Source organism: Mycteria americana, chromosome 12 (genome assembly GCF_035582795.1).
Source record: "Mycteria americana isolate JAX WOST 10 ecotype Jacksonville Zoo and Gardens chromosome 12, USCA_MyAme_1.0, whole genome shotgun sequence".
NCBI classification, from domain to species: Eukaryota; Metazoa; Chordata; class Aves; order Ciconiiformes; family Ciconiidae; genus Mycteria; species Mycteria americana.
This window is the reverse complement of record NC_134376.1, coordinates 842,073-863,986: the sequence shown is the minus strand read 5'-3', so window position 1 is coordinate 863,986 and position 21,914 is coordinate 842,073. Positions and strand designations below refer to the sequence as shown.

At 64.0% G+C, this 21,914-nt stretch overlaps 1 protein-coding gene across 1 annotated transcript; it reads right to left on the bottom strand.

Annotated features, from left to right (window-relative positions):
• Positions 1-4,577: 4,577 nt before the first annotated feature.
• HS3ST2 (heparan sulfate-glucosamine 3-sulfotransferase 2) lies at positions 4,578-19,480 on the bottom strand. The gene is made up of 2 exons (XM_075514987.1): positions 19,014-19,480; positions 4,578-5,735 (listed from the first exon to the last, which is right to left on the bottom strand). Exons 1-2 carry the CDS (start codon positions 19,478-19,480, stop codon positions 5,117-5,119), a joined length of 1,086 nt encoding a protein of 361 aa, XP_075371102.1. The 3' UTR covers positions 4,578-5,116.
• Positions 19,481-21,914: the final 2,434 nt, after the last annotated feature.

Genomic DNA, 21,914 nt, shown 5'->3' with positions numbered 1-21,914 from the left:
ACCGCGTCCTGCCCGCGGGGTTCACGCAGCTGATGGGCAGCTCAAGCCCCTTTGCCAGCACGGGGGCTGCAGGGCAGCGCTGCGTCCCTGCGTGCTCAGCTCCAGTTCTGGCATCCTGCTACTGCAGCCCAGCCCTCCTCCGTGGGCAAGCTGGGTTCAGCACGTTGACCCTGGCACACGTGTTAATCGGGTCAGCAAAAGGTCCCCTTCTCCTCCTGTCTTTGGACACTTTCATCGGGGCTTTGCAGGACGCTCTCGCAAGGGTATCCATCACCCTTTACAAAGAAATAGGTGCCTTAAGTCACGTACCTTGCGGCCCAGTAAAAATTATACAGCGGTCATCACAATTTACATGCTAGCTTATAAAGTCTGCACTTAAGAAAGCGTTTTCCTTCCAGCTGTTACAGCTGTTTAATGGTGTGGGAGCTGCTCAGGGCGGCAGCTGGATAACGCAGGACACACTTTGCACAAAGCCAATTCCCCGTGATTGCACTGGGGGTCTCACTCCTGCTCAGGGCCGTAACGAGCGTTTGTGAGCGGATGCGAATGGTCACAGACTGGATGGTCACGATGGAAGACCCCAACGCGCACCCCCTGACATCCCTGCTCCTCCGGGGACGCGGGCATGGCCCCGCAGCGGGACCCTCCGGCTTCCCGCAGGTGATGGTGGCAAGCCCGGCACGCCGAGCACCGCTGCTAACCTCTGCCCGGCCGGGGAAGCTGCTCCAGAGCCCCCCTTCCCTGGGCAGCTGGAAACCATCCTCTGGTTTAGGCGTTGCCAAACACACCGTGGCTGGACCTTGAGCCAGTCCCACCCTTCCACCCAACGGCTCTCCTCCCTTCCTGACCGCGGCCCTGCGTGCTTTGGCCGGATCTCGCGGCGCTCGCAAAGCCGGAGCTCCGAGCAGATTTAGCCACTGGGAGGGGATTAGTCCAGCTAAGCTGGTCCGCTTGAGATCACGCCGCTGCGTCTGGTGGGACCGGCCGACGTTTCGGGGCTCTCGGGGGGAGGAGGAGGCCAGCGATGCACCGTGGTGCTCACCGAGAGCCTCCGTGCTCGGGGAGCGGTGGCTGGAGCAAGACCTGTGCGCAGCAGATGCGTTGCTTGTTTGCAGCGTGGACGCGAGCGGCTGTCCTGAGCGCGAGGGCAGCACCGCAGCCCTGCCCGCCGGCTCGGCCTGCCCGCCGCCGGCAGGGAACCGGGCTGGACCCCCGCAGCCCTGCCCGCCCGGGGGCTGCGCAGCCCCTGCCTGTGCGGAGGCCGGGGCAGTGAGGCGGGGATGGCTTGCGGGAGCCGGCAAGAGGCGTTTTGGGGTCCCTGGGCCCCCGCGCTAGCTCTCACGGCCGGAGCAGTGGCTCTGGCCCCCCACGTCCCCCGGGCTGGGGGCATTCCCGGCAGGGAGGACGCAGGCTGGCCGAGCCGGGGAGCTCCCTCTGGCAGCCCCTCTGCTCGGCGTCGGCGTCACCAAACCAGCGCTGCTCGACGTCCTTACCAAACCCCCGCCCTGCCTCTTCGGAATGCAGATCGTCTACTCCGAGGCTTTTTAAGCCACATTTTAAGAGCTCCTAATGTGATAAGCATTTTCAGTACAGCCCTTCCTGAGCCCTCGTTTGCTTACCCTTTGGAAAGCTAATACTTGATTTAAGCACATTTCTGCTCCCTCCATTTGTAAGGACAAATGTAAAGTAATTGTTTGATATTGCAGCGGTTTCCTCAGGCTCCAGCTCTAATTTCCCACTAATACAGTATTGTCAGGGGGATCAATCTAACCCGGCACCTTCTGCCTCCTTGGAGTGGATTGGAAATGGCTTTTCTACTGCGAGGCTGGGATTTGTGTGTCTTGCTGTGAATGTTTTTCTTCTTTAAAGGAAAAATCGTGCAAGAAAATATCCCATCTTTCTGTAGCCGGCCATTAATCCCCTGCTCTCCCTCTGCCTGCCCACAGCTGGCTCTGGGTACCCTCGCTGCTGTGTCCCCCCGCGGCTCCTGTGGCTGCTGCTGGATGATCGAGGAAGAGATGCGGATAGGGCTCTATTAGATATCTGTCAAGTGCATCCAATTTTTTCCTATTGGAGCTTGCTGGAGAGTAATCACTTCCAGTAAGGCCTCTTAAACTGGTCCGTGGTCGTGTTGCATCCCCACACGGCCACCGTGCATTGCGCCGAAGCATCCCCCAGCCCTGTGCCAGAGGCCAGAGGGTGCCTGGGGCCGCGGCTCCCCGCAGTCACCTGCGCCCTGGTCCTGCTGGCGCGGGGCTCCGGACACATGGACCAGCGGCCTGGGGTCTCCAGCAGCCCCGGGGCTGACGGCTCCCCAGGGAAGGCTGCGGTGCGCGCAGGGAGCAGCCGTGCCCCGGACCGAGCCCTGGTCCCGCCCAGCCGTGCCCCCTTTCCTGGGCGCTTGTCACAGCCAGCGTGTCCCCGAGGTGCGCAGAGCCAAGCGGCTGCTTGGGCTGGGCTCGGGCCCATCCTCCCCCTTCTGCGTTTGCCTTGTGCAGCCCCAGCAGAAAGCACAGGTTTCAGAGTGAAACGTGTCCATAAGCCTGCCTCTGTGACCCACCAGCTCCGGGGGTGCCCGTGTCCCCCCCCACGCTGCGGGATGACACCGTGCCCTCCTGGGTCACAGCCGCCCCGTGAGGACCCCCCCCCTTTTGCTGCTCTCCCCAGGCACTTTCCGGTGGCCCCGGTGCCGCTGGAGGACGAGTCTGAGCGGGGCTGGCCGGGAATCGCCCTCGCTGTGCCCAGCCCCGTGCTGGCAGCGGGTGGAGGGGCCCTGGAAAGGGGCTTTGTCCCTCTCCTGCCGTACCCTGCGCTGTTCTGCCACCGAGCACGCGGGGACCTCACAGCCGCCCGTGCCCCCGGCACCGGCCCTGCCGCGGCACCCGTGCTGCGCTGGCAAACGCAGCGGGAGCCTCCTGGCCTGTCCGGCCTCTCCTGGGCCGCTCCCTGCCCCGGGAGAGCCCGGCTGCAAAACGGCACCGCACCACTTCGTGCAGGCATGGGGGAGAGGCTGAAGGCTGGGGCTGAGATTTAGATGCTAGTGGTAAATTGCAACCTTTGACAGAAATGCCTGAGATTTACTACAAAAATCAATAGATGATTCAAACAGTCCAGAACTCGGAAAGGCAAATAACACCACTCCAACAAGAGCCGTTATTGATATTCATGAACAGTGGTGCTCATTACAGGGCCTGCTAACAGGTTCCTAAGATGGATTGCTGCAGGATGGGATGGAGCTACGTGTGTGCATCCACAGAGCGGCACTCCCCTGGCAGGCTGGGATCCACGCTGCCCGGCTGTGCCGGGGCGGTGGTCAGCGGCCGGTCCCCGCAGCCGAGCCCTGCGGGAGCTGCCTGGGCCCGGCTCCCGCACTGCTCGCGGCGTGCCGAGCTGGGAGCGCAGGGATGCTGCGCCCGGCTGCGAGCGCCCGAGGATGCAGCCCATCAATCTCTGCTCCGGGCAGAACGCTGAGCTGGGAGAATTCCCCGAACGCGCCGGCAGTCAGAGGGCGGCTGGTCCGGGGATCAGCTCAGCGAGGTGTGGGGAGAGGTGTGGTGCTCGCAGGAGCGGCAGCGACAGGGCTGACCCAGCTGGGGCGAGGGGTGCCTGCCCGCGCGCTGCCGGGCACCGCGGCGCTGCGGGGCTTGGCCAGGTTTGGGGACCAGCGGCGGGGCTGGTGCTGAGGGCGTGCCGGCAGCGAGCAGGGCTGGGGCGCAGCAGGGCGGCGCAGGGGGCTCTGCTCCAGCCCTGCTTGGAGAAGGTGCGGCAGCTCCCGGCTGGCACGGTCATGCTGTGGCTGGGCGAGACCACGTAGGAGCTGCCTGGGGCACGTGCACCTTGACGCACGTCCCCGGTGCCCGGCTGCGGGTGCTGCGGGTGCTGCGGGTGCTGCTCTGCTTCGTGCAGCTGAGGCAGGGCGGGGGGGCTGCCTGCAGAGCCTGCCCGTGGTGCAGCACCTCTGCCCAGCTGGCTGCAGCCACCGGGGAGGTAAATCAAAGGAAAAACGTGACTAATGCAACGGGAGGTGTGCACAGGCTGGGGGGGGCATCTAGCAAAGCGTGCAGCACTTGACATTTCAGCGTAATTGTGGGCTCCTATAGAACAGCCCATTAAGTTCAACCATAAATTACTGCTGCTTGCGTCTAATGCAGCGTGGGCCCTCCCGGCGCCTGGCAGGCGGTGGCATTAACCCCGGGGTCCTCCAGCACCCCCGAGCGGTGCCGCCACCCCTCTGAAGGGCCGTGCCCCACGTCCCCTCCTCGCCGTGCCAGGCTGATCCGCTGTCCTGCCCCGAGCCCCGTGCCCGCCGCCTCGCCTGACCCGTGGGTGCAGTGGGGCTGTGCGGGGCCCCTGGCAGCACTGCACGGGCAGCGGTGCAGCACGGGGCTGCCCAGCCTTGCCCTAAGAAAAGCCCATGCATACGGACCGGTGGTAGCCGCTTTTATTTACACAAAGGGATCACATGCTGAACAAGGAAACTAGTGCCACTAAAGTACCCGTAACAGCAGGATTCTGTGCTTTATTCACAGGACAAAATATCGGTACAACATTTTTCATAGAATTCTTTTTCAAGCAGATACATCTCACTGTCCTCGTGGTTACACACTGCGCTTAAGTGACAAAAGGCAAAGTGGAGTGGCCGGAGCTCTGCCCGCCCCAGCACCGCGGCGGGACGCGGCCGCGAGGGGACAGCCCCACGGCCATTGCCCGCAGTCGGAGGGTGTCCGGGAGCGCCGGTTTGCTTTGGGACACAGAGGAGGGATGTGCCTTGGAGCAGCCTGCGAATGGGCTGCAAGACGGGGCCATCACCGTGGCCCCAGGGACCGTGTGGCAAATGGGACCCCACGGAGTGAGCCACGGCACCGCTGACCTGCCGGGACGGGCAGTGCCTGCCGGGCACTCATCCCTCGGTGGCTGCGGCAGGACTCTGTGTCTTCCCCCACCTCAGCTCGCCCTGGAGCATCCCAGCCTCCCGAGGGCTGGGGAAGCCCCTTGCCCGCCTCTGCTCACGGATTCTGGGCAGGCCGGGCTGGCCGGGGTGTCCTGGCTCCAGCCCCCCTGGCCCCCCTCACGGAAGACTACAGCCTCACGTCACCGCCGCTCTGCTCCCAGACGCTTATTCCCACCTGAAGTCCTGCCCGACTGTTTCATAGAATTTGATATTATAAGGTCTATAAAAGTCCCGAAGCTGCTCGATCACCTCGGGGTCTATCTGCACGTGAGTCCTGCCTTTGGACTTGCCCAGGCAGCGAGGCAAGCTGCTGCTCTCTGACTTTTTCAGGCAAGGAAAACCTTTTGTCTTGTTGAAGTAGAAGTGCTTGTCCGTGATAACCCGTTTGATGCCCAGGAAGTCCTGGACTTTGCCCATCTCCCCGGCTGGGTCCGTGATCAGCTTCTCCCCGCTGACAAAGTGGATCTGGGAGAGGGGGAAGTACTGGAGCCAGCTCTCCAGGTGCACAGCGTACATCCCGATGCGGATGGCATTCCAGGACGTGTCCACCAGCCCCAGGCTGCGGTTGCGGAAGGACAGGCCCTCGAAGGTGGGGATGTCCGGCTTCTTGGAGAGCGTCTGCGTGTAGTCCGAGATGGCCCGGGTGACCGGGTTCCTCACCACCACGATCAGCTTCGTGTCCCGGGACATGTTGAAGATTCGCCGTGGTGCCTCCTTGGTGACGAAGTAGCTGGGGGTCTTCTCCACTGTGATCTGGCTGTCGAGCGTTCGCGGCATCAGGCTCCTGCAAGCGAAGCAGAAGGTGACGGTGAGGAAGGAGCCGGGCCAGGCGCGGCACTGGGAGGTGGCGTCTGCAGCGTGGGGCTGGCGCGGTGTCCCCTCCCGGCAGGACAAGGCAGGACAAGGCAGGCACAGCTCCCTCCTGCAGCGCTGCAGAGGGCCCCTGGCCATGACCCGGGTCCATCCCAGCCCCAGGGGACCCCTGGCGCAGCGGACGGGGGCACCGGCAGCCCCGCTGGCACAGCAGCAAGCAGAGATGCTCGGCTCCAGCGGGAGGCCAGAGCCAGGCAGGACGGGGGGCAAGGGCTCGGCCAGACTGCCAGGGACCCCGGGGCTGGGTGGCAGCTGGGGCTGCTCCGTCCCCGTCGTCGGTAAAGTCATTATCAACGTAAGGAAAGCGCCGGAGCTCAGTCTGCAGCCGGGAAGGGGAGTGGGTCCTGCCACCCCGCCCGGCCGCTGGCACGGGCGCATTACCCAGCAGACAGTCTCTGCTGGAGCCTGTGCTCAGCCTTTCATCCCCCATTCCTGCACCAGTTGCCATTTGCAAAAGAAATTACAGCGGCTCCTTCTGGAATTACTGCGATTACACGGCATCTCTCCCCCCCAGTCACACTACGGTGCACCCCAGCTCCCGCGCTCCCGTGCCGACGGCACCGCAGTGAGCACCGTGCCCGGGCAGAGGAGGGTGCCAGCCCAGGGCCTCCAGCACCCACCGGCAGCACAGTGCCTTCGTCCTGCTGCCTTCATCCTGGAGGTGGGCAGGAAATCAGTGCTGCCTGCGCCCAACCCTTGTGCCCAGTGACGGCAAAGGCTGCCGGGGCCGGGCCGCAGGAGCGTGGTGGCTGTGTGATGCCACCGCCATGAGAAGCTGTGGGGAGCGATGGCTGCGTCCCTGGGTGCTGTGCTGCTGCTCCGGCGGGACCCGGGAGCAAGGGGCTGCCCAGGGACACGGGGCTCCTGCCCATGCGGGTATCCCCACCCTGCCGGGGGCTCGGTCAGGCCCAGTGGCTCCCAGAAGGGGTCCTGCACGCACCCGGCTGTTTCTGGCGCAGGGAGCTGGGCTGCACGGCCAGGGAGGGAGCACCGGACTGGGGGAAAATGTAGCATCCCTGCAGCCCAGCTTAGCACTAATTAAATCATTTGCTTTGACATGCGAACATCCAAATCAAATACAAACTAATGGGATGGAAAGATTTATAAATTGGTCTTGTATCACTAGAGTAAACTATCAAATCCATCTCAGCCAGATTCACGGCACCACGGGTCCCCTGGCTGGAGCGGGCAGGGAGCGCAGGCAGGCAGGACGAGGCCAGCGTCCCGTGGGTACCGACTGGCACCAGGACGCACGCCGGGGAGCGAGCTGCTGCCACGGCAGCTCCGGGCACGCAGGAGCCCTCCCGGCAGCAGTGCCGCGGCGAGCCGGGCGCCTGCCTTGGGGCCGCTGCCCTCCTGCCCCAGCCCCTCGGAGAGGCGCAGGCTGCAAGGGCACCTTCTATTGCAATTACGGTCATTGCTCAGAAGCATCTGCCACTTTTCCCACTTTGCAGCGCAGGTTGGTGGCTCGTGTTCATGAACTGGCTGCTTTGGATTCAGCTGCGCAGCGGAACATGGGCTGAGAGGCACAGTCAGGAGCCTGGGGAGAGTTTTATGGGGAACTGTGGAAAGTGCCTCCAGGAGCGTTTGGTTTTTTTTTTAAACAGAGCCCGTACGTTCAACGCGAGGCGCCCGCACGTGCCCGGCACAGAGCAGCACGCTGGCTGCCGGAGAGCCCGTGGGCAGCCCAGCCACAGGGACCCCAGGGAGCAGGAGGGGTGTCCCCGGGTCTGCTCCTTACCGGGGCCACAGCAGGGTTCTTCCAAGAGGAAGGGAGAGCTCAGCCGGCTGGCTCCCCTCACGGACCCAGGGAGGTGCGCTGGTGCACAGCGAGCGCGTTGCGGTGAGGGGGACTGGGCAGCGAGGCTGCTGCCCTCCGGCCGCATCCGCGCCCTGGCAGCCCCGCGGCACCGGCAGCAGCCGCTGTGTGAGCAGGCGCGTCCTTAACCCGGCTCGTGGGACTCCTTGTGAGCCCCCCGCTCCCCCGCAACGCACGTCCCCCCGGCAGGGCTGCCCTGGCTGGGCACCGCCGCGGGCGCCCACCCCTGCAAGGGGACCCAGGGAAGGAGCCTGGGGAGGAGCTGGTGCAACAGTGGCTTTAATAGACGCGGAGCTATGGATGTCGGGGTAACCCCGTGAGGCCTGGAGACAGAAGCAGTCAGGGAAAGCAAACATCAGCAGCCCGGGCTGCAGCAATTCAGCTGGAGAGAGCGAGGCACTGATTTATTCATGGGATAAACCCTGCACAACTGCCACGGCCATGCTGCCTCGCTGGCGCGCTACGACGCCGGTGTTTCCGAGAGCTGCATCAGTCCGGTGACCGAAACCAGACACCTCCAGGGAAACCAGCAGTCATTGCAGGTCCCTAAAGCACGGCCCACAGCCACCGGCTTTGGGGTTTGCTCTGTAGAGAGAAACCCGATGAAAGACCTAACTGGGAGGAGACACAGCAGCAGCCTACAACATCCCGCGTGACAAGGGGACCGCGATGGAAGACCCGGGGCATCGCAGAGGGCAGCAGCACGCGCCGAGGGCGGTGGGTCCCCAGGGGACGCTCCCTGTGAAGGTGACGTGGGGACAAGAAGAGGCCGTGGGCCGGGGGACCGGATGAGCAGCTGGAAGAGACCTGCGGAGAGACACTAAAGAGACGTGCCCGGGGGTCTGCGCCAGGCTGCCGCGGAGCTACAGATGAGGTCAAGGCCGTCCTCGCTCCCCCAGGCGCTGGCACAGGGACGCGGTCCCTGCACCCTGCACGGTCCCCCTCGGCGAGGGGACGGGGCTGCGCGAGGGGACGGGGCGGCCTGTGCGGGGGCAGCGTGGCAGCCAGCCCGCGCTCCCTCACGCGCTCTTGACCAGCGTCCTCATTTGAAAGAGAACAAACTAATTCGTTAGCATAAATTAACAGGGCTGTTTTACAGAGGTTCCTGAGCACGGACGTGGCTTAATTGGCCGTTCCCGCTGCTCCGCTTCAAACCCCATAAATCCCGATTACGATTCCCATTGTTTAACGGCTGTCAGGAAATGCTAATTTAGCAGCAGGCATCACGGCTGTATCTCCGTATCACAAACAAGTTTCATCATAAATCAGCGCGGGACAGCTTTGTAAGTGATTCACTATTGCAATATATTGGTGGAGAATCATAAAACTGCTGTTTCATTAATGGCTCATCTTCAGGCTTGTTAGACTTTCATTACGTGAGCTATTAGGTCCATGTATTCAAAAAATGAAATTACAGGTTCTAATCCATTATGAAAAACAGAAAATCTCTGCATAGTAAATTACTGAAATGAGACAAGAGTTGTTTTTTTTTAAATGGACTCCCAGTGTTTGCTGCTCCTGAACAACAGAGACTGCTGAGACAACAAAACACAACCCGAATAGATAAATAAATCACCGCTGAAACCATGCAAGGGGGAGAAATGTCACCCAGGCATTCATCTTTACGTTAACGGCGGGATCCCCAGGGCTGCAAGAGCGGGGAAACGCATTGCAAACTTAATTACAGTTGACTTTAAAATGATATTTTTGGACTTGTGCATTCACAGAGTTATTTGCATACAAATAACATGTCACATAGTTTTAAGCCCAAGACTCCCGTGTTTAGGTGTGAAGGCTCTCGGTAGCCGGTGCGGCCGGGGCTCAGGCAGGAGCTGCTCCTGCCGCTTCGGGGACCTGTCCTGGGCGCCCACAACTGCCAAAGATCCCCAGCCGGCCTCGGCACCGGCTCCTGGCACACGCTGAGCGAGCTGCTGCCAGGCGATGCCAGAGCTGACGCCAGCACGCTGACGGTGACGTACCGGTGACACCGACGGGGAGGGATGGCTGGAGCGCTCACGGGTGCAGAGAGGCGACACCAAACCTGCCGTTCTTGGGAGAGCTGCTGGGTGCCGAGGGACCGTCAGCGGCCACCTCCTCCTGTACTGGGGACGAGGACGGTGCCGCTGGGAGGGGGATGGCGTGGCTGCCCTCACTACCCCACTATATAACGGGTGCTCCCGTGACGGTGGAGCTGGGGGGTCACCTCTGCCGTGGGAGGGGCGGGGGTGGCTTTGGTGGTCCGGGAGGGCAGCGTGAGGCTGCTTCCCTCGGCCCCAGCCCTCCCCTCCGAGTCCCCTCGGTTCCCCCGCAGCATGACGGCACTGCCCGCGCCGGTGTCACAGCAGCCGCTGCCAGCGCTCTCCCCGACAGCACGGTCAGGCTGGAGAAACACCACGGGTTTCTCCACCCGGCAGCGGTGCACATTCCATCCGCACCATATCCTGGTGACGGGAGTCTGCGACGCGGCAGAAATGGGGGAGGTCAAAAACGCTGATGCTGAGTGAATAGCAGGACAGCTTTGCACAGAAACCCTTAGGGACGTAGTGGAGCAGACTCCACTCCGGTCTTGCAGCAACGCCATGGGCTGGGGAGCGGAGCAGCCTGTCCCTCCCCTGCACCCGGCTCCCTCCCACTGCCTGGGAGAGAAAAACCACAAGGGAGGGTCACGGCGTGCCCAGCGCTGGCCCAGCCCCGCTGCTCTCTGAGAGGATGCTGTGCCTTGCCCCAGCCCGGGCTCCTGCCCGGCTGAGAGCTGCTGCCTGCTCCGCTGCCCACACCCACCCGCAGCTGCGAGACCCGAGCCACGGCCTGGCCCGTGGAGCGTCGCTCCAGGGATGCGCGGGACGGGTCCCCTCCGAGGAGGGACGAGCCTCTGCGGGAGGTGTCGGAAGCTCTTCCCGGCAGCATTGGTGGGACGCAGCTCATCCCTCATTCCCCGCGGATGCCGTTCAGCAGCCACAGGCTTTTCACTTCATTTTGCTTTTCATTGCTCTTGCCAAGAAGGCCGATGCTCTGACCAACAGAGGCGTTTAATTATCAGGGGCATCAGAGCTCCCCCCAGGACAGTCCGTCGGTCAGGGGCTGCACGCACGCGTGCTCGACGGTGGCCCTGCAAACACTCCCCGGGGCCGGGGCTCCCACGCGGCAGGACCTGTGAGCGTACCGGGGGGAGCGGGGGGCATCCCCGGCACCAGCCAAATCCCCTGCTCAATGCATTACCCTGGCTGGAGAGACAGCATTAATTCCTTTTGAATTAGAGATTATTTTCATTACAGTTACCCAATTCTTAAAGCCCTTTAGTGCCATTTGATACGGGCATTAATGCTCCCTTCCAACCTGCAGATTTAGAGGTTGCGTTTGCCCACGTTACTGGGACACAGGTCAGGTACATCCAGTTGCTGGCATGGCCCCTGACGTGGCCGAGCCAGCGTCACTATGCCCTACGGTGCCTGGGAGCTGGCACGTCCCTGGGCAGCCCCCACGGCCCCACGGCTGTGGGGCAGCAGCAGCGGAGAGCCCGGCCCCGGCTGCGGCTGTGCCCGTGCGAAGGCAGCACCTCGCCCCGAAGGAGTTAACTTTTCACCAGCACCTTTCCTAGACCTGAATTATTAATTTTCTTATAATCTGCCTTTGGGCACCCCGCGGCCCCTACAACACTCCCACATTAAAGAAACATGTGCTCCCTCACTGGCTGCGCTCCTTTGATGTCGAACATGCGTGAAACACTCTCCCAGGGAGGAATTTGTACAAAAATTCATCAGACGATTGAGATATTGCAGATAAGCGTGCGTGGGGAGAGCGCCCACGCGATAATCCCGTTACAGCACCGGCCCCTCCATCCAGCTTGCGGAGCGCAGGGGAGAGTGGGGCAGCTCCCGGGTAAGTATTTGCCTGCTGCAGCTCGCTGCGTGCGAAGACGTAGCAGGCGCATCCCGGGCTCTCCTCGGAGGCTAGAGACTGACGTGTGCGTAATCCTGGACTCCATCCACTCATCGGCATAAAAACAAACTGTTTAATTTGGCAAAAAAACCCCAAGTGCTGGCTCTTGTGACGAGGGTTGTGCGCTTTCCCTCTCCCAGCTGATGTCGCAGGCTCAGCGGCTGCATCCGGGGACGCTGCCCACGCGCAGGCAGGGAGAGGGGAGCTCGCCAGGCTCGGAGTCAAAATCCTCCAGCACAAGCGAGCACCCGCTTGCTGTCCTCCCGGCAGGGGCTTATAGGGTGGTGGGGCAGCGGCGAGGGTCACTGCTCCGTGCGGCACCGGGGAGCTGGGAGAAGGGTGGGCTGCGAGCTTGTTTCCTGCTTGTCTCGTGCTGGAGACGAGCACAGAAACTCTTGCAAGAGCACAGACTGGCACGAGGATGGTCCCACGGGACCGCTCCACCTTGACCGGACGGCAGGTCCCCTCCCCACGCCACAGCCTGCCCCTTGCCCCCTCGGCCGGAGCTCTGCGGGAGGGCTGCCTGCCGCACCGCCCCGGCAGGAGCCGGGGAAAGCCCAGGCAGAATCCCACCGGCAATGGCGGAGTGAGCCCGGCTGCTGCACGGGACTCAGCACCGCAGCAGGAACCTGGCCCCGAGCTCCCTGCCCACTGCTGAGGGGGCTGCGCCATGCTGTGCTGTGCCATGCCATGCCGTGCCGTGCCGTGCCGTGCTACAGGTGTGCACACATGACAGCCACCACCGGCTCGCGGCTGGTGGCCCAGCACTGCTGGGCTCAGCAGGACCGTGGATGGCAGCAGCAGACGAAGGCTCAAGCAAAGCTACATGGAGGTTTAAGCAAAACTGGGTCAAGCACACGAGAAACTGAGGTGTGAGGAAGATAAAAAACTCTCCCCGGCTGAGCGACATCGCAGCGGGCGTCTAGGACACAGGGACACCCCGGCCGAGAGCCGCACAGCTGGCGGCTTGCAGTGAAAGACCCCTGCCAGGAGTTCAAGGGGCGAACAGGAATCCCCCGGCCAAGGTCCCCCGGCGCCGCTGCCGCGTCCCCTCCCCTGACCCGCTAAGGCTGGCAGCACGACAATAACGGGGCCGGGGAGAGGGCTGGCCCCGGGAGCGGGGCTGGCGCCGGGAGCGGGGCTCCTGCAACGCTGAGCGGGATGGACTTGCTGCGCCCTCCCAGCCCGCACGCTCAAGAGATGCACCGCGTCCGCCCCAGGGAAACGCCGCCCCGAGGGACCAGAGCGCAGCCCAGGCAGTGGCTGGCCCGGCCCTGCGTCCCCGCTGCCACCGCCCGTGCTAAGGCAGCCTCAGACTTAATGACGGATCGGCTACCTTTAATAAATGTTTATGTTCAAAGAATTTACACCAGTGCTCACAGACAGCTAATGAGGAACATTTCAATGCATAAAAGCAGTGTGAACACAGTAATTAACTTTGTTGCTGATTCATTTTTAATCATTTGAATGCTCCAGAGATTTGCGGTGCCCTTTAAGTCAACAAAATCTTTTCCAAAGGGCACGCTGCCGACGCCATTCATGCACTCAAGCCAATGTGTAACTCCCATCTTCCTAAATAACCGTGCAGCGCCGAGGGAGGGTCAGACAAAGCCCAAGGCCAGCGCCGACGGGAGCACGGCTGGGAAGTGTCGGGAGGCCAGGGTTTCCCAGCGCGGTGCTCGCGGAGCACAGCTCACCAGCCCTGCCGCTACTGCTGGGTCGGGGCAGGCAGCCCACCAGCGAGCGCACGCACCCCAGCCCGGCCTGAGCCCAGCCGCTGGGAGAGGCCCCGTGGCTCACGGAGAAAGGCTGGGGTCTCCCCCTCTCCCATTTCCAAAGCAACTCCTTCCGTAGGTGAAACTTTAAAAATGAATATTCATTAAAAAAAATATCACCTAATACGCCGCAGCTGCTGCAGTGATTCCCTAGTGAAAGGCTAGCGTCAGAGATACGTTGCCCACTTGGTGATCTTCCAGTGCTCAGGAGCGTGCAAATGGACGGGGCAATGTGCCGGCACCAAGAACAACCCACACCGACCCAGCGGTGGGTCCTGGAGACCCCACGTCACACGCCAGCGCTGAGAAAAAGCGACTCCAGCCATGTCTAACGTGCCTGCTGCCGGGGACGCACCTGGGACACGGTCACTGTGTGGAGGACCCAGGGCTGCAGACTCCCAAAAGGGCCGGGTGCTGCTGGCTGCTTGCCTGGGTGGCTGCTCTGCTGCCAGAGGGTCTCGGGCACCGCCTGCCCCGGGAGCCTGCTCTGGTCCCTGCCCCCAGCCCGCTGGCAGCGGGTAGCGCACACCCCAGAGCACACACCGCGCAAAGATACCGCAGACGGCGCCTGACCCCCGCGACGGACGCCCAAGGCCACCAGGGACCGGCGTCCTTCACTCGCCAGCTTCATGAAGCATCCGAGCCCACGGCCACGCCAGGTTACGAGCTGGATTTTGTGCTACCAAAGCGAAGGTTAGAACAAATTGCAGCGTTTACAATCAAGGTCACGGAAGACAGAGCAAGAACGCGCATCATTAATATTGAAGGCTTGGCACCCTGTGTGGATCTACCTCCCTGCGTTTCTCCCAGCGCCTTAGCAGGGGAAGCCCTCCCGGGGCCCGAGCGAGGGTGTCCACAGCAGCCAGGCCCACCCAGAGGAGGGCAGGGCAGGACCGCTGCCTGCAGGCGGTCGTAGGCAAGGCAGCAACCAGGGAACACGCTGCCCGCAGGGCAGCTCCTCACACAAAAGTCTCTGCCGGAGGTTTCGCACCCATTCCTCAGAGCCGGGGCACTCCTGAAGTCAAGGAAATTTCAAAGCATCCTTGAAGCTTGCTGCCTTCCTCTCTTCTTACTAATTAACTTTAGCAAAATGCACTGTCAGTCAAGCCCACAAAACAGTCCGCGTTGTTGGGCAAAGCCTAATGGGCTCCCATTTGTGTGTGAGCCAACCCGGCCATTAGCAGAGAGCAATTAGCGAGGCGGAGTGCAGGAGCCGGGGCTGTGCCCGCTGCCTCCTCTCCCTCCCGCAGGCACAGGGACGCGGGGATGGCGCAGCGCTGCTGGCAGGGTCCGCTGCCCCAGGACAGCCGCGGCGCCCACCGCTCAGAGCCCGGCAGCGCTCCCCGTGCCGCCGCAGCCCCGGCAGCACCCCGAAAGCAAACGCAGCGCGGGGGGCCCTCAGGGACCTGTCACACCGGGACGTGGGGAAGCCGGGGCTCGGCCCAAGTGCCGTCCCTGGGACGGGACTCGGGCAGGTGGATCCGCGCGGGAGCCAGACGGGGCTCTCCCCTGTGCCAGCGCCTGCTCCTGGCTCGGCTCCTGCAGACGGAGGCACAGCGGAGGCTGCCAGGCAGGAGCCTGCAGCCGGACCTGCTAGGAGAAGCCCCTCTCTGTGAAAATCACGCTGGAGCATCTGACAGGGTTACTCAGGAATCCTAGGGAGGAAAAGCACACCCTAAGATGCTGTAATTACAGAGTCACCACTCAAAGTTAACTGCAAATTAAGCGGCACTGTCTTCCCTGTGTTCTGAAAAATATTGAAGGTTATTGGCACACGCTACCTGCAGCAGGAAAAGCTCTATATTGAACATTTAGTCCAGGATTGGTAATGAATCGATATTCCCCAGTAGCTGGCTGTTTGGTTTCAGTTGTCTTAAAACAGATCTTGCTAAAAATACCTTTCCTGTAGTGTATCTGTAGCTAATGAGGTGGATTAGAGAGGCTGATGGGAATTGGAAATGGCATGGGTGTTTTGGGTCTGAAGTCGGTGAGCAGGCAGCTCCTGGGCGGTGGTCTGGCGCGGGGGAAAGCAGAGGGGTCCGGCTCTGCCCGGCGTGCCGTCTCCCAGAGCGGAGGGGGCCAAGGCTGCCCGGGGCGATGGCAGGAGCTAAGGCAGGAGGCACCATGAAAACAGCAGCTGTGAGCAAGCACGACATTTGGAGCCGGCAAGGACAGGCGGATCAGGAGATGTCCCCTCCTGCTGGTTCTGCCACCTCCACGTCAGACCAACTCCAGGGCAGGGGAAAATGTGGAAAAACGCAAACTGATGTTTTTGGAGCATCAGAGGAGCTCAGCTCTCACGCTGCTCTCAACTGCATCAAAGACCTACTTGGTCCCTCCGCTCGGCTCCCCACTGGGGCACAAGATGGGAAGGACGGAGCCGGACCGAGCGCTCGGCTGTCGCAGCAGCCAGGGGCTCCCGCAAGCGAAGTCTCTGCCCATGAAGGGGGAAGCCTTTGCCTTTCCATGGGGTGTGGGCTACCTGCAGAGCCCCCACCGCACCGCAGTGCTCCCCAAGCACGGGAGCATCACCTCTCCCTGGCTGGCAGCTGGGGACGGCCTCTGGCCCCAGCCAGCAGCAGCCTCCCCGCCCCGGGGTCCCGGCGGGGCAGCCCTTCACAGCCAGGTCACGGCGTCAGCTCTGCCCTTCCCCGGGACACGGCTGTCAGCAGGACCCTGCTCTCCTGCTCCCCGGCCTCTTGGCAGAGCGACAGGAGCTCATCACGCTGCGGGTTAGACCTGCTCCGCATTTAATTGCTCCACTTGCAAGGAGGAAAATCAATGCCACGTTTTATACATTAGCAGCCTCTGTGCTTAAGTTTTGGCACATTTGTGAGGTTAAAAAAAAGAAGTAATAAAACCAGGGAAGTGTCATTTAATTGTTTTAGCTGAACTAATTTGGAGGCTCCGCTGCTCCGGCGTGATCTCTCCATCGATCCAGACACAAAGCCAGGCCCCGGGCAGCACGCTGCTCACCCGGCCGTGCTCCCATCGCTGCCCCTGCCTCGCTCAGCAGCTGCCTGTCGCCACTGCCACTCACTGTCACAGGCTGCGTCCCTGCGTCCCTCCCGGTCACAGATGGGTCCCTTCACGTGGAGGATTCCAGGCTGAACCACAGCTTGGGGCGGGAGGTCGGCTGCTCGGTGCTCACTGCCGCAGCCCCTCGGTGCCAAAGTGTGTGCGGGAGGGGGACACGGCTCCTGCCTCCTGGACCAGCACCACGCTGGGTGCCCTTACGTGCCCCAGGCGGGGTCTGTCCTGGGGCGCAGCCCCTTCCCTTCATTCAGACAGGTGCTGGCTAGCGCTGCCCGGGCCGGGCTCTGTGGCCCCGGCCCTCCTGCAAGGAGCCACGAGCACTTCTGCAGGAGCAGTGCCACGAGGTTCGGTTCGGTCCTGCGCTGCCTGCGAGGCTCCCAGCCCCGGACTCCTGCACCGACCGTGCGCACGGGAAGCACAAGAGCCCGGAGAGTTTGCAGGGCCAAGGACTGTGTGGGGGGACCCCAGCTCAGGACTGGGGGGGCTGCTTCCCAGCCAGGCGCTGAGCACATGCAGCTCCCCTCTGAGCAAGGGACTCAGCCAGGACCCACGTCCGCTCCATCGCCTGTCCTGCTACTCTGGATGCTGTTAGACAAACCACTGCTGCTCCTGTCCTTACAGCCTGTACTGCAGGGCTGCTCCCAGCCGCTTGCTTTTAGGCGATGCAGGATGGGTGACAGTGTCTGATGTCGAGGGGAGGGTGAGGGAATGACACAGACTTGCCGAGGGGCAAGAGCAGGCGAAGGACACTGCTGCAGCTACTCTCCAAAGGCCAGGAGAAACTGGGCATGCTGCAGTTTGGGCATGCAGCACAACGCCTGCACCTGGGGCCAGGCCGAGCCCTCCTCTGCCTCCTGAGGCTGATGCCCAGCAGAAGCACCGCAGCCCTGCTCGAGAGCAGCCCAGAGCTCCTGCAGCACTCCACAACGGCGCAGCAAACCACCACCAGGACACTGGGTCACTGGCCTTAGGAGAGGGAAACACCTTCAGCGAGCTCCACCCGCGCCTGTCCTGGCTCTCCGTCACCTGCCACTGGTACTGCTGCAAAAGGAGCTGAACATTCCTGGCTGCAGGGTCTGCTGTGACCCAAGTACAACGCAGGGCAGCCGACCTGCCTGCGTCTGCAGACAGCCCTCCCCGTGCAGTGCCTGAGCTGCCTCCCCAGGCATGAACCTCAGCTGCAAGGGCCGGAGCACCAGCCCAGTGCCCAGCAGTTAGGTGCTGCTCAGAGCAGCTCCGATCCGCTCACGGTCAGAAAGCGGCATCCTCACGCCACAGGCACGACTCACGCCTGCCCAGCAAGGAGACAAACCAGGATCCCAGCAGAGCTGGGAGCGAGCCCCATGTCGCGGTGCCCCTGACGCGTTTGGCAGCCGATGAGCACTGCCCTGCTCCAGAACACGGGACATCTCCGCTGGGAAACTGCTGCTGAGACAGAAGGGCAAGCGAGCTCGGCGTGTGGCCCCGCGGGCTGCCTCCCACCGCCCGCCATGATGCTCCGACGCAGTGACCGTGCCAGATGTCCTTTCTCCCTGCTGCGAGCTCGCAGGCACCTGGGGCCAGGCCGAGCCCTCCTCTGCCTCCTGAGGCTGATGCCCAGCAGAAGCACCGCAGCCCTGCTCGAGAGCAGCCCAGAGCTCCTGCAGCACTCCACAACGGCGCAGCAAACCACCACCGGGACACTGGGTCAGACACCGCGGGGATGAACTGCCTGCAGCACCGAGCGTGGGGCCACAGGCAGGGGATGAGCCCACGGGTGCTGCGACCTGCTCTCACGCAGTACTCGCTGCCTCTCCGTGAGCACCCCTGTGCTCCTCACAAAAGCCTTTACTGAAATTAAAATCCCACCATCTCCTGCTGGAGACGCACTCGCTGTTCTCTGCAAAGTACTAGAGATCTCATCTTATCCACACTTATCTGAGTTCAGAGAGACAAGACGGCGGAGGACAGGGACTGCCCCTCTCACAGAGCCAGAGATAAATCCTGATGGCAGAAGGGTGCCGAGGCACGCTGAGCGGGGCTGCAGGGAAGGCAGCCGTGCCGTCCCGTGGGCTAGTCATTCACTCGTGTTTCAGAGGCCCCTTCACGCAGGCAAGTGTTTCCTCAGCCGGGATGGGAAACCTGTTACCGTCCCGGCTCCAGAGCCCCTTCCCGGCCGGGCTGGGGCTCGGGCGGCTGCAGCCGCAGCGCTGGCAGCGCTGGCGTGGGCTCCAGCAGCCACGTTCCCACGGCCGGGAGGGCAAGAGCCGCGCAGGGCTGGGGCACGGCTGCCCTGCCCGGAGCCAGCCCGGCCCCGACCCCGCTCGGCTCTGCAGGGGAGGAGGGGGAGGAGGAGGAGGAGGAGGAGGAGGAAAAAAAACTCCCCGAGCGCGGCCGGGCGACAGGCTCCGCCGGCAGCACAACGCCGCCCGCCCGTGCGGCCCGGCCCGCCCGCTCCCGCCCCGCTCCCGCCCCCGCCCCGCCGGCTCCGCCGGTGCCGAGGGAGGCGGCAGCAGCCGGGCGGCCCCGGGCCCCCGGTCCGCCACCGGGAGGGGCGGGGAGAGGGCGGGGGGGCGGTCGGGGCCGGGCAGGGCGGGGGTGCCCGGGCGGGGCGGGGGCCGGTCCGCGGCGCCGCCCTCACCTGTACCACTCCAGCCCGCGGTCGTAGTTCCTGTCGAAGAAGTGGGGCTCGGTGCCCAGGGCGCGCACCTCGGGGTGCGCCCGGATGAACTCCAGCACGGCGCGGGTGCCGCCCTTCTTGACGCCCACCACGATGGCCTGCGGCAGGCGCTTGGCGCCCGGGCGGGCCGGCCCCGGGGGCTCCCGCGGGCGGCGGGCGGGCGCGGCGCTGCCCGGGGGGGGCTCGGCGGGGGGCGGCCGCCCGCACGGCCGCGACTTCTGCAGAAGTTTCTTGGCGGCGGCGGCGGTGCGGGCGGGCGCGCAGCGGGCGCGGGGCGCGGCGGGGCCGCCGCAGCAGCAGAGGAGGCTGTAGCAGAGGTAGGAGCAGGAGAGCGACAGCGTGAAGAGGACGAGGACCCTCCGCGCCAGCCGCCGGGACGGAGCCGGAGCCGCAGCCGGGGCCCGCCCGCTCGGCGCCCTATGCGCCATGACTCCATGGGGCCGCGCCGCCGGGCATGGCGCGGCCCGGCCCGGCGCGGCTCGGCGGGGCGCGCCGCTGCCCCCGGGGCCCCGCGGCGGCGGCCCGCACCCCGCGCGGCCGCTCCGGCATGTCCCGCGGCTACGCGGCGGCGCGGCCGGGCCGCCCCGGGGGGCTGCGCCCGCCGCCCCGGCCCCTGCGCGCCCGCGGCCCCGCCGCCGCGGCTCCCATCCCCGGCGGGCGCGGCTCGGCGCGGCGCGGCGCTCGGACGGCGGCGGCTCCGGCTCTCGCCTCCGCGGGAAGTGCCGGGGCAGAGGCGGCTGCGCTGCTATTTAAGGGGCCGCCTGACGTCAGCTCCTCCCGGAGCCCCCGCGATCGCTCGGCGGCCGCAGCCTCCCCCGGGCCGGGCCGGGCCGGGCCGCCGGCACCCGCCGCGCAGAGCCCTCCCGCCCGGGACGGGGACGGGGCTACCGCGGGGCCGAGCCCGGCTCTGCCCTGCCCGGGCGCGGCCCCGGTGCGAGCATCCCGCCCCGGGCCGGTCCCCCGGGCTCCGCCGTGCCGCGGGGGATGGAGGGCAGGGACGGAGGCGCCCGCGGTGCCGCCCGGCCCCGCGGGCAGCTCCGACCCCGCAGCGAGTCCTCAACCACCCGGAGCAGCGGTGCGGGGCCCGGGGCACCCGCGTCTGCCCCCGCGGCCCGGGCCGGGACAGGCGGGCCGGGAGCCGTGCCTCCCGCGGCCGCAGAGCCCCGGGGCCGGGAAGGCGAACCGGCGCCGGGAGCCGGGCAGACAGGGCTCGGGGCCGCGCACCGGCGCGGCTGGCGGCAGGCGGGGTAGCCGCTGGCAGCCAGGCAGCGCGCCCGGCCGGGCCCCGGGGATCCTCCTTCCCGGGTGCCGGAGCCGCTCTGCCCCGCAGCCGGCGTCCTCCGAGGGAGGGGACGGGAGCGAGGAGGGGCCGCCCCGCACGGCAGCAGCGATTGCCGTCCTCAGCAAGGGCAGGACGAGCAGCCATCGGCCGCTGTGGCACGGCCGAGAGAGTAAGAAGGAGAGGCTCGAAAAAGGTGCGAGAATTAAATTTCTCTGCCGGGCTGGGGACGCTCAGCCTCGCCTGTACGGTTTGCGATGCCCTGCAAGCGGGCTGACCCAGGCAAACCACAAGGCTGTCGCTGGGTGTGGGCGCAGGTTGTCGCTCCGTCCCTACCCCCTGGCTCCCTCTGCTTGGCACGGCTTCCTTCCCTCTCGCACCCTGACATCCCAGGCTTCTGCTTGGTTGCTCATGCTACAGCCAAAGGGCTGCGTGCAGCACCGCTTAAACCTCAACAGTCATTGTCCCTGCTTTCTCAGCACAGAAAGCTTGTTCAGCTGCAGAAAACCACTTGTCTTGTTACTCGGAAAGAAGGATGATAATGGAGGGAGACAGGCAAAAAGTGCCAGCCCAACACAAACAAGGTTGCTGCAAGCTCCCTGGCAGCCAGTCCGGGCTGGGGACGAGGTTTCCTCCAGTCGGTGCAGGTGTAAAGAAAGATGGCAAAGATGGCTGAAAAGCAGTGCTCTCCAGAGGTGTGGGAGCAGTGGGATTGGACCTCCCTGGGAGTTTAAAAATAGTTTCTTAAGGACAAAAGTCTGCTGGCTCAGGAGAGCTCTGGAACTGGAGGACAGGGGCTGAGTCCTCGTGGGGCCAACCTCATCATCCTGATGTGCCCAAGTGACCCACAGGCGTTTTGCATTTGGGACGTCTGGTACCACGTTTGCTGCTCTGTGCGACAGCCGCTTCCGCCCGGGCGGGCTGGGCACCAGCACCCCTGTGCGGGTCAGGGGAGAGAGACAGAGCCGTGCATCCAGTGTCAGCCCAGAGGAGCCAGCCAGCACTGGGCTATTCCTGGCTGGTGTAAACTCGCCACATCTGGTACTTCCACCGGGCCGTACGCCCCCCACCTGAGCCGGTGCAGCACCGAGCAGGGAGGGGGCACTGAGGGAGCCCACGGGGCTTCAGCCCCTTGGCCGGGGGATGCCGCCCTGCCCAGGCAGCGATAGCAGGGCAGGAGCACTGGAGTGGGGGTACCCGAGGGGCCGGGCATTGGCTGGCTCCCCTTCCAGCGGCAGGAGGTGTCCATCACTCAGTTCCGCTTCATGACAAACTGCCAAAGTAGATCTGTGGAAAAGTTGCTTTTTCCATTTTTAGCCATTTTATTGCCTCCATGTGGTGATCCAGCCTCGGCAGCAAACACATTGCTTAAGCATGAACATTAGAGGCGTCCGGATAAATAAAGCTGGTGTGGATGCCTAGACACCTCCAGGTTTCTCTGCTTGCAAGGGAGGAATGTTTTGTAAAGCTGACAATTTTGCTTTCAGTCTTTGTATCTTTGCAGGGCATGTCTTTTCCATGACATGTTTGCTGTTTACTCCTGACTCCACATAAACAACAGCTTTCTGGCACTTTCGGCACAC